This window comes from Bos indicus x Bos taurus, chromosome 18 (assembly GCF_003369695.1).
Source record: "Bos indicus x Bos taurus breed Angus x Brahman F1 hybrid chromosome 18, Bos_hybrid_MaternalHap_v2.0, whole genome shotgun sequence".
Taxonomy (NCBI): domain Eukaryota; kingdom Metazoa; phylum Chordata; class Mammalia; order Artiodactyla; family Bovidae; genus Bos; species Bos indicus x Bos taurus.
This window is the reverse complement of record NC_040093.1, coordinates 10,684,660-10,696,020: the sequence shown is the minus strand read 5'-3', so window position 1 is coordinate 10,696,020 and position 11,361 is coordinate 10,684,660. Positions and strand designations below refer to the sequence as shown.

The following is an 11,361-nucleotide window of genomic DNA, read 5'->3' as shown; positions in this document are numbered from 1 at the left end:
TTCTGGCAGCAGTCTCATGAGGAAACAAGGAGGAGGGAGGGTTTGGCACCTGGCTGTCCTTGGACTGCTGGGTCCAGCCCTCAGCCCCTTGGCGCTCTCTGGTTCTGCCTCTCCTAAATTTTATTCCATCTGGAATGCACCCCAGGTCTCTTGGTGGGGAAGAGTCATCTCATGTGTACCCCCGCATGCTGAGACTTCATCTCAGGGGGAACCAGGGAGCCCCTGTCTCTCATCCTTCCGCCCCTGCCCTCGTCATCACTTTCTCCCCATTTCTTTGTTCCCTCGACTGTGTCCCCATCTTTCCGCATCTCCTGGCCCCCAGGCTCTGTCTCCGCGCCCCCTCCCCCCGTGTCTCTCCTCCGCCACCGCTGTCTCCTCTCCAGCCTGCTTGGGCCGCAGCCCAGCCGTCCTGCCTGGCCATCCTCCCTGGCTCCCCCTCTGCGGCTCTGAGCTGGCCCCACCCCCTGCCCCCCCTCTCGGGCTAGGACTCCTCTCATCCGCCCGTGAGCACAGAGGTCGGGGGCCCGGGACGGGCCGCAGCACCCACAGAGGCCTTTCCTTGGCCCGAGCAGAGGAGCCCCCAGCAGAGGGCATGGGGGTGGGCTGCCCCACCAGGTATGTGCCTCCACGCAGACACCCTGGGCAGGGGTCCTGGCTTTGAGAGCTGGCCCCCGCCTCCCCGCACCATCTTCCTCGCTCAGACGTCTGCCCCAGCGCCCCCACCCTATCCTCCTGGGTCCTCATCCCCCAGATCTGGTGCCCCCAGCTCAGCCCATCTCCATTTTCGGCCTTATTTTCACTGCCTGCCCCCCACCCTCATCCTGCGTCTCTTCTTGTCCCATCTTCATCTCCCATCTGGTCCGTCTCTCCTTTTCCTAAGATGGGATCTCTGCTTGTCTTTGCCCGGTTGCTCCTAGTTCCGCCTGCCTCTTTTCTGTCTCCCATTCTGTCCTCTTGGGTGCCTGTGGCGGTGGGGAGGTCCTCTGTCCTTTCCTCAGGACAGCCTCTCCCTGCGCATCTCTTACCCTCTGTACTCTGGTCTGTCTGCAGTCTCCACGCTACACCCCCTCCTGGCAGTTTCTGCCCTCCAACCTGCTGTTGCTCAGGCCCCACTGGGGAGTGGGGGGAGGGTCGTGGGGGGAACAGCCAGGGTCTCACGGAGCATGTGAAAATGCTTCTATGGCGGGGGGCAGGGGGGCAGCCCCTGGGCGGGGCTTCTCAGCCCCAGATTAGACAGTGACTTTGAAACGAAGTTGACGCACCTTAAGCCCCATGTCGCCTTTATATGGAAACATTAAGCTGCTCTCCCAGGTCAGGAAGAGGCGGGGGGAGGGCTTGAGGCTCTGGATCCGCTTCCCTCGGATCCTGCTGTCGGTGATGGGAGGTGCGTGGGCCCCGAGGCAGAACCCCATCCCAGCTCTCAGGGCCATGCTGGATGCTGACGGGACCCCGCAGAGGTGAAAGGCGTCCCCACCCCCACCCCCAGCCTGCCTCTTGAAATGGACAAGATCACGTCTGTCTCTCAGGGCTGAGGGTAACAACGGGAGGATTTAGGGAAACGAGATCCTGGGTTGGAAAGGCTCAGGACTCAAACCGGCAGCCCACCCCCAGCACTTCATGACTCTGGCCGGATCTCTGAGTCCGCTCCCCAACCTGTGAAGCGGGGTGATGATCTTGACTTCCCAGCATCCTGAGCAGCCAAGGTGAGCCCAGAGGGTGGGCTGCAGAATTCTGGGAGCTTGGCAAGGCTGGGGACCAAGGTGCTCAGGAAACAAGGGCGAGTGATGAGGTGGTCTGTGGTCCAGTCTGGCGCTCAGGCTTGGGCACCAGGAAGGCTGGATGGGAGTCCAGGGTCTGCCGTTTCTTGACTGAGAGAGCTGGGACAGGAGACGAACCTCAGTGCCTCCGTTTGCTTTCCCATCAGAAACAGAATCCCAACACCCATCGGTGTGGGTGTGAGGAGGCCCCCACCCATCACCCCCCTCCTGCATCATGTCATCAGGTGGCCTCTGAAAGGGGACTAGTGGGTAGTGAGGACTCTGAGCAAGAGGGGGCTGCAAATGGTAACATTTGCCTGTATTCTAACCTCAGACCTGCCCCCTTCGACAGCCTCAGTTGCCGCTGCTTGGAAGAACAGTCTCTAATGCCCAGAAAGTTGAGGGTGTGAAAAGAGTTGGGGCACATTGTGGGCTGTGCACACAACCAGGTCTGCTGACTGGAGCCTCAGCTTTGCCTGTGTAGAGTGGGCCTAAGAAATGCCCATGTTGGGGGTGGAGACTGGGTGGTCACAGACAGCAGTGCAGAGCAGCGGGGCAGGGGAGTAGGTACATGTCAGTGTTGAACTTGACAGCAACTAACAACTCATTCTTCATGGAGAAAGTGCCCCCAGCAACCAGGCAAAGACAAGTAGAGATCCTTGTCGGGAGGCCCATAAGCACCCTAGAGCCTGGCACAGGGAGTTCATTGTACCTAGGTGCTTGGTAGGTGTTGATGGAACTGGGATGCAAAACGTTTAACCCCTAGCCCAGACAGGTCCCTGAAGTCCCAACACCACAGGGCCAAATGTGGTGCAGCTGCTGGAGGGCAATGCGGTCTACAGGTCCAGGCGGGCCCCTTCCCTCCTCTGCGTCCCCCTGGTTCAGCTAAGATTCCCTCACATTTCTCAGATAAGGGAACTGAAGCTCAGGAAGAAATGTGACTTGCCACCATTCATATAGCTTGTAAGTGCCTGAGCTGGGATTCAGCCTAGAACTGCCTGATTCAAAAGCCCAAGTTCGTTCTTCTGGATTCCTTTTTAAGGATTTTTTTTTTTTTTTTTAATCCCCATTCCACAGATGAGCAACCTCAGGCTCCCAAAATTGAAGCAGGTGGTCCCAGGGCACATACTGGGTCAGCAACTGAGCCAGGATGGGAACCTGGGTCTATATAACTTGATCCTGACCTTGATAAAATCCAACATCCCCATTTTACAGCTGAGGAAACAGATTTAGAAAGGTTTCCCCATGATCTGAAAGTCAGGGCTGAGCCTGGGTTTTATTGTGCTTGTTTTTCATAACAGTTTCATTGAAGTGTAATCCACATACCATACAATTCACACATTAAAGTGTACGATTGGGTGGTTTTTAGTATATTCAGAGTTGTGCGACCATGTTATTCAGTTGCCAAGTCGTGTCCAACTCTTTGAGACCCCATGGACTGCAGCGTGCTGCGTGGTGTGTACCCATCATTGCTATCTATTTTAGAACATTGTCATCACCCCAATAAGAAATCCCATTCCTCTGGCTATTGCTTCCCAATTGCCCCATCTCTCCAGTCCCGTACACCACTAGTCTAATTTCTCAGCTTAACAGATTTGCCCGTGCTGGGTATTTCATTTAAGTGGAAATAGGGGTCGCTGAGAGTCAGACACAACTGAGCGACTTCACTTTCATTTATCACTTTCATGCGTTGGAGAAGGAAATGGCAACCCACTCCAGTGTTCTTGCCTGGAGAATCCCAGGGACGGTGGAGCCTGGTGGGCTGCCGTCTATGGGGTCTCACAGAGTCGGACACGACTGAAGCGACTTAGCAATAGTAGCATACAATATATGGTCTTTAGTGACTAGCTTCTTTCACTTCACATGGTGTTTTCAGGGTTCATCCACATTGTAACATCTATCACTTTTTTGTCTTTTAGTTACTGGGTAGTAGTCTATTGTGTGGACAGACCACATTTTATTCATTCATTCATCAATTGATGGATATTTGGGCTGCTTCCATCTTTTGGCTGTTGTGAATAATGCGGCTGTGAATATCTGTGTACAGTGTGTGGACACTTGTTTTTAATGCCCTTGGGTAGATACTTGTGTGTGGAATTGTAACTCTCCATTTAAGGAACTGCCAGACCATTTTCCACACCAGCTGTGCAATTTTACATTCCACCAGTAACAATAGGAAGGTGCCAGTTTCTCCACATCCTTGGTAACACTTTTCTGTTTTGTTTTTTCTTGTTCTTATAGCCATCCTAAGTGAGTATGAAGTGGTAACTCATTTTGGTTTTGATTTGCATTTCCCGGATGGCATAATGATGTCAATTATCTTTTCCTATGTTTATTGACTATTTGTACAGTTGACCCTTGAACAACATGGGGGTTGGGGGTGCCAACTCTCTCCACAGTCAAAATTCCAAGTATAACGTTATTATTTATTTCTTTTATTTGCTGCATCGGGTCTCAGTTGTGTCATCCAAGATCTCTCCTCGTGGCGCAAGGCCTCCCTAGTTGTGGTGCTTATGCTTGTTGCTCTGCATCATGGGAGATCTTAGTTCCCTGACCAGGGATGGAAGCGGGTCACCTGCACTGCAATGCAGATTTTCAACTGGACCACCAGGAAAATCCCTGAGTATAAACTAGAGTTGATCCTCTATATCCATGGTTCTGAATCCAAGGATTCAACTGACCACGGAACATGTAGTACGACTCTACGATTTATTTTTAAAAATCTGCATATAAGTGGAACCATGCAGTTCAAACCCATATTGTTCAAGGGTCAACTATATCTTTTTGGAGAAATGTCTACTCAGATCCTTTGCCCATTTTAAAATTGGGTTGTCTGTTTCTTATTGAGTTATAAGGCCTCTTTATATGTTGTGGATACAAATTTTTTAGATATGATTTGCAAATTTTTTTTCCCATTAGCAGACGGTCTTTTCACTTTCATCTTAGGGTCCTTGGAAGCACAAGAGTTTTTCATTCTGATGAAGTTCAAGTTGTCTGTCGTCTTTTTTTCCTTTTGTCGTTTGTGCGTCCTGACCTATAGGTGACCTTAGAGCCCCGGCTCATCTCTCCAAGCTGACTCCATACAGATCAGCAGTTACCATTCAGTCTTTTTTAAAATTTTTATTGCATTATAGTTGACTCACAATATTGTGTTAGTTTCAGGTATACAGCAAAGTGGTTCAGTTATATATGTATACTTTTTCTGGTTCTTTTCCATTATAGGTTATTACAAGATACTGAATATAGTTCCCTGTGCTATACAGTAGGTCCTTGTTGTTTATCTCTTTTATATATAGTAGTATGTATCTGTTAATCCCAAACTCCAATTTTATCCACTCCCCAACCCTCACCCCATCTCCACTCCTTTCCCTTTTGGTGACTCTAAGTCTGTTTTCTTTGTGACTGCTTAGTCTTTTACTTTATGAGTCTGGACTCTGGATCTGGGCTGCTAGCACTCAAACCCCAGCTTATTCAGCCATGACCTTGGGCAAGTTAAATGTTCTGTACCTGTTTCCTCGTCTGTAAAACGGCGATGATGTTTATGCTGCTGGAGGTTCAAATATCTAAATTCATGTGAAGTGCTCACAACACTGGCTCTAATAACTGAAGTGCTTGTTGTAACACAGTACTGCCACCACTATAGTTGTGTTGTTGTTGTTGTTGCTACACAAATGTTTCCTATAGTATTACCATCAGTGTTGTCGATTCTGTTCTGATCTTCCGCCCATTTGCCAGATGAGGCCACTAAGGCCCAGGAAGTATCCCTGGCCAGTGAGCCCCACCCCTCCCCCATTCCTGGCACTCTTGACGTGGCTGCCCGTTTCTTGTCCCCGCAGGTTCGGGGCGCCCGCCCCCTGCTAGGCCAAGTGGAGGGGGTGTCCCCGCCCAATGGGCCTGGCCAGGGCCCTGCGCCGCCTCAGCGGCGCCCTGGAGTCTGGAGACGACAGGGCGGGCGATGAGGAGGAAGCGGGGCCGGGGCTGTGCCACAACGGGTGGGCGCCAGCACAGTCGCCGGTGGGGCGGCGCCGCGGGCGCTTCGTCAAGAAGGACGGGCACTGCAACGTGCGCTTCGTGAACCTGGGCGGCCAGGGCGCGCGCTACCTGAGCGACCTGTTCACCACGTGCGTGGACGTGCGCTGGCGCTGGATGTGCCTGCTCTTCTCCTGCTCCTTCCTCGCTTCCTGGCTGCTCTTCGGCCTGGCCTTCTGGCTCATCGCCTCCCTGCACGGCGACCTGACTGCCCCGCCGCCGCCCGCACCCTGCTTCTCGCAGGTGGCCAGCTTCCTGGCCGCCTTCCTCTTCGCGCTGGAGACGCAGACGTCCATCGGCTACGGCGTGCGCAGCGTCACCGAGGAGTGCCCGGCCGCCGTGGCCGCCGTGGTGCTCCAGTGCATCGCCGGCTGCGTGCTAGACGCCTTCGTCGTGGGCGCCGTCATGGCCAAGATGGCCAAGCCCAAGAAGCGCAACGAGACGCTGGTCTTCAGCGAGAACGCCGTCGTGGCGCTGCGCGACCGCCGCCTCTGCCTCATGTGGCGCGTCGGCAACCTGCGCCGCAGTCATCTCGTTGAGGCCCACGTGCGGGCCCAGCTACTGCAGGTGCGAGTCGGCCCCGAGGCAGGCCACGCCCCCTGGTGGGCGGGCCCCTCCGCGAGGTCTGGGAGTGGGAGCCGCGGGGAATGGTGGGAGTTGTAGGTCTACGGAGCAAGTGTGCGTGGAGCCTGGAAGGGACTTCGACTACAATTCCCAGCAGTCTCTCGGGCAGGACACCTTCTGCCTCTCCTTGAGGGCTGAGGATGGTTCCCAAAGCTCTGTGGGAAGTGTAAACCCAAGAGAAAGGTCTCTGATCATTTCTTCCTGGAAGCCTAGACCTGAGACCAGATTTTGAGACTTAAAGAGTCCCCTGGGACTTGCCCTGCCCCCGTGGAATTGTGGGAAATGCAGGCCTGCGAGGGCCACTTCTGATCGGTAAAGACTCTAAACGACAATTCCCAAAAGGCTCTGGGGGCAGGGAAAGCGCCCACACAGGTTGGTCTGAAGAGGAGTTGTCGTTTTGCTGGTGATGTAAACCACGGCTCAGGTTTACGATCCCCAGCCAGTGTTGTACAGAGAGGGGACTGTGACGGAGGTCAGGCTCCTACGGGCTTGTGGGAGATGCAGGCCTGAGGATGGGGTGCTACTCACACCTGCAGAGCCAGGGAAGACAATTCTCTGTGGCCTCTGGGTGTGTGGTCCTGCAGCATTTGTGGGAGCCTTCATTTTCCACCTCAGGGGCCCAGACTTTCCCACCAGCCTCCTGCTCAGAGAAGTACAGGGCAGGGGGTTGGGAAACTCTAATGTTAGCGTCTCTGCTGCTAAGTCGCTTCAGTCGTGTCCGACTCCGTGTGACCCCAGAGACGGCAGCCCACCAGGCTCCCCCGTCCCTGGGATTCTCCAGGCAAGAACACTGGAGTGGGTTGCCATTTCTCAGCAAAAAACAAAAGCAAAACTACAATTCCCATTGGCCCCTGGGGCAATGGCTCCCTCTGGCACCCTAATAAAAGAGCCTTAGTGTTTCTAGAATTGTAGTCAAACTGCCCAAACAAATTCTGGGGTAGTAGCAGCTCCTGCCCCAGTACAGTTCAACCCTTAAGTTGAACGCAGGGTTGGGGCTGGAGTTGGATGAGAAGAGGACAGGGTTGTGGTGGGAACTACAACTCCCAGCAGCCTCTAAGGATTCACGTAGATATTGGCAAGAGAATGGAGCCCCATTCTCCACTTCTCTCTCCTGCTTGACTGAAATCCAGAGATTCATGACCAGGAGGGACACTGTCTCTCCCAGAAGTCTGTGGGGGCATTGACAGGACTTGGTAGGTGGGTATGGAACCAATGGGTAGGTGTGGTGAAACTGCCGATACCTGGCGTGGGGTTAGGCTTCCACCCACAGAAATATACAGACACACAAGGGGATGGAGGTAGTTGGGTTGAGGAGTGGGCGAGAGAATATCCCAGGGACTAGACTGAGGCAACGGTAAAACAGGCAGAACATAAGCATAGCTTCTGTTGGACTTAGATTGTCATCCTGGTTTATCTTTCTCTGGCCATATAATGAAAGCCATTTTTCTATCCCTCTCTTCCTTCTCCAATTGCTTTCGGATGTGATTCTTATCATCTGTTGTCTCTTTAACTGTTTCTGTCTTGCTGATTTCTGTGGCTCTGTGCCAATGTCACTCTGTCACTATCTTTTTCTCTCCCCTGGCTTTCTCCGATTTCCTTCCCCAAACCCTCTCTGAGTGTCTGTCTACCCACCGCCCCCCTTCCTCTGGGCTTCCGTCCTCACCTTCCTGGACCACCATCTCCCTCTCTCTGGGTCTGTGTCCTCCTCTTTCTGCATCACCATCTCCCTCTCTCTGGGTCTGTGTCCTCCTCCTTCTGCATCACCATCCCTCTCTCTCTGGGTCTGTGTTCTCTCTGTACCCCTACCCCTACTGGCCTCTGCCCTCCTCTTCTTCTGCACGTCTATCCCCTCCTCTCGCTACCTCTATCTGCATTCATCTCTCTGCTCCCTGCTGTCTTTGGCCACCCGCCTTTTGCTGCAGCCTCGAGTGACCCCGGAGGGTGAGTACATACCTCTGGACCACCAGGATGTGGACGTGGGCTTTGATGGTGGCACTGATCGCATCTTCCTTGTGTCTCCCATCACCATCGTGCATGAGATTGACTCCGCCAGTCCTCTCTACGAACTAGGACGGGCTGAGCTGGCCCGGGCTGACTTTGAGCTGGTGGTCATTCTCGAGGGCATGGTCGAGGCCACAGCTATGACCACACAGTGTCGCTCTTCCTACCTCCCTGGTGAGCTGCTCTGGGGCCATCGTTTCGAGCCAGTCCTCTTCCAGCGTGGCTCTCAGTACGAGGTCGACTATCGCCACTTCCATCGCACTTATGAGGTCCCAGGGACGCCTGTCTGTAGCGCCAAGGAGCTGGATGAACGGGCAGAGCGTGCCTCCCAGAGCCCCAAGTCTGGCTTCCCCAGCTCTCTGGCAGCATTCTGCTATGAGAACGAACTTGCTCTGAGCTGCTGCCAGGAAGAAGATGAGGAAGAGGAGGCCACGGAGGGGGATGCGGCAGAGGCAGAGGACAAGGCTGCCAGCCCCCAAGTTCTCACACCAACCCTGGCGCTAACCTTGCCCCCATGACGCAAGCTGGCATCCCCTTATTTGCACCCCTTTCCCAGAGGTAGCAAGATGGAGAGTTTGGGCCCTCTCCTGGGGTGGAGGCAGGTGTTTCCTAAGACCAACAGGCCTGCTGAGTAAATTATTAGCTGGTGATGTTCTGCCATGCCTAGTGGACCCATCATGAACATACTGGAGGGACCTTAATTCCTCTGAATTCTGTGCTCCCTCCTGAGACCCACTTGTCATTCCAATTCCTGAGTCTCGCTAGAGATAAGGGACCCAGAATTCTGGACCCCTCAAGAGGCGAGGACTGGTAATTCTAGATTCCTCTAGATGGCTGGTTTGGTTTGTTAAGCAGGATCATGAAATGAGGTATAGACTGCCTCCAGGGGAAGAAGTCAGCTGTCTCAAGTAGCAACAGAGATCCAGAATTCATTGGCCTGAACTGACTTTAGATTCAAGGGACTGTTGCTTCTCGACTCAGTTGACTCCATAGCAAATCACTTTTTCTAGGTGACCTAAGGAGGGGAAGTTATGGGATGCTCCCAAGAGTTTAAGACTATACTGATTGACCAATGACAAAGACTGTTGATTGTAAGTCAAGGAAAGACTGTGGCTCCAGAAAACCCCAGAGTTGAGATTCTGTGAATCCAGATTGGCTACAGAGGCCACCACTGGGGGTTCTAGAGCAGCTTTGACCTGAGAGTTGGACTATTCCAGAAACTAACGAGTTATGTCTCTAGAATGCACAAAACAGTGGAGAGCCTGTAGGTCTACAAGGACTAAAGTGACAGCCTGGGGATTCTTGATAGGCGACAACTCCAGACCCACTGGTGGTAGAACATCGAACCAAACAGAGATGCAAGGCTTCATGATCATCAAGCTTTGTGTCTTTTTTTAAGTGCCATTCTAGAATATCCAAAGGAATCAAGATTCTGTGACTCTAGACTGATCACAGTCAGGGAAGGATTGGCAGTGATGACGTCAGATTTGCTGGTTCCAGCTTGCCCAGTGGAGTGGAGAATATTGATGAGGATAGATGACTTCTTTGTGGTTCTGTGATGCCAAAAGGAGTCAAGGCTCCAGGGACCCAGAGTTGTCTGTTGTCAATCTGGAAGCTCTAATCAACTCCTGGAACGTGGCTGTTCGAGGAGGTGGACTTGGGACTTGACCAGCAGCATTGCTGGGCTGACCTAGAAGGTGAGGGCCCAGACGAGATCCTGTGGGTAACAGGGCTGGATATTGGGTAAGGGAAGGGAGAGGCCCAAGGCTGCTGAGTCTACAGTGCTCTGGAATCTTCCATCTAGTGATGTGTCTCTATTTCTTAAAGATGTTATACATATATGTATTATATATATATATAATATGAATAAAGATATCTATCTATTTTTTTTCCTGTGGTTCCTACAGTAGGGTTAGAAACTGAGCTTGAGGAAGTGGAATGGAGTCCTTCATAAGGATCCAGAAAGTTCTGCTCTGAATCCCAACTCTGCCCCAACTGAGTGTGTGGCTTTGAGCAAATCACCCCCTCTCTCCTCACCTCAGTTTGTGCTGTGCTGTGCAAGTCACTTCAGTCTGCAAGGACTATCTGACTCTTTGCGACCCTATGGACTGTAGCCCTCCACTCTCCTCTGTCCATGGGATTCTCCAGCCAAGAATACTGGAGTAGGTTGCATGCCCTCCTCCAGGGGATCTTCCTGACCCAGGGATTGAACCCCCTTCTCTCACATCTCCTGCACTGGCAGGTGGGTTCTTTACCACTAGCACCACAGGGAAGCCCTCACCTCAGTTTTCCCATCCGTAAAAACGGCATTGGAACTTGAAGTTGTCCAAGGGCCTTTCCACTAGCATTATTCTTCACTGAGGGTAGAATGGGGGTCTTGGAGATACCCAGTCCACCACCCCCACCAGATGCTGGAATGCCTGGCCTTCTGGGGGCAACGGGGATAGCAGATACTCTCAGAAGCTAGGTCTGAACTTGGATGCCTGCATGACAGGGCAGGCAAGGGAGAATATGGGTTGTGGCTAAGGGCCAGAATCACCTCCTTTCTGGCCCAGCTTGGAGGAGCAGGGGAAGGAGGAGTTACCTCTGAATGTCAGGGGAATGTATGTCTTTAGGGAGGCTTGTCCCCCAGGTCAAATTATTGGGAACCCCAATGGTGTGTCTGGGAGTATGCTTCTGGGGTACATGCTGCTAAGTTGCTTCAGTCGTGTCCGACTCTGTGCAACCCCATAGACGGCAGCCCATCAGGCTCCGCTGTCCCTGGGATTCTCCAGGCAAGAACACTGGAGTGGGTTGCCATTTCCTTCTCCAATGCATGAAAGAGAAAAATGAAAGTGAAGTTGCTCAGTCGTGTCCGACTCTTAGCGACCCCATGGACTGCATGCAGCCCACCAGGCTCCTCCGTCCATGGATTTTCCAGGCAAGAGTACAGGAGTGGGGTGCCATTGCC

At 52.9% G+C, this 11,361-nt stretch overlaps 1 protein-coding gene across 1 annotated transcript; it reads left to right on the top strand.

The window, feature by feature from the left end:
- The first annotated feature begins 260 nt into the window (after positions 1 to 260).
- KCNJ14 (potassium voltage-gated channel subfamily J member 14) lies at positions 261 to 9,755 on the top strand. Its single transcript, XM_027515267.1, has 3 exons — positions 261 to 615; positions 5,594 to 6,353; positions 8,333 to 9,755. Exons 2-3 carry the CDS (start codon positions 5,646 to 5,648, stop codon positions 8,927 to 8,929), a joined length of 1,305 nt encoding a protein of 434 aa, XP_027371068.1. The 5' UTR covers positions 261 to 615; positions 5,594 to 5,645; the 3' UTR covers positions 8,930 to 9,755.
- The last annotated feature ends 1,606 nt before the right edge of the window (positions 9,756 to 11,361 follow it).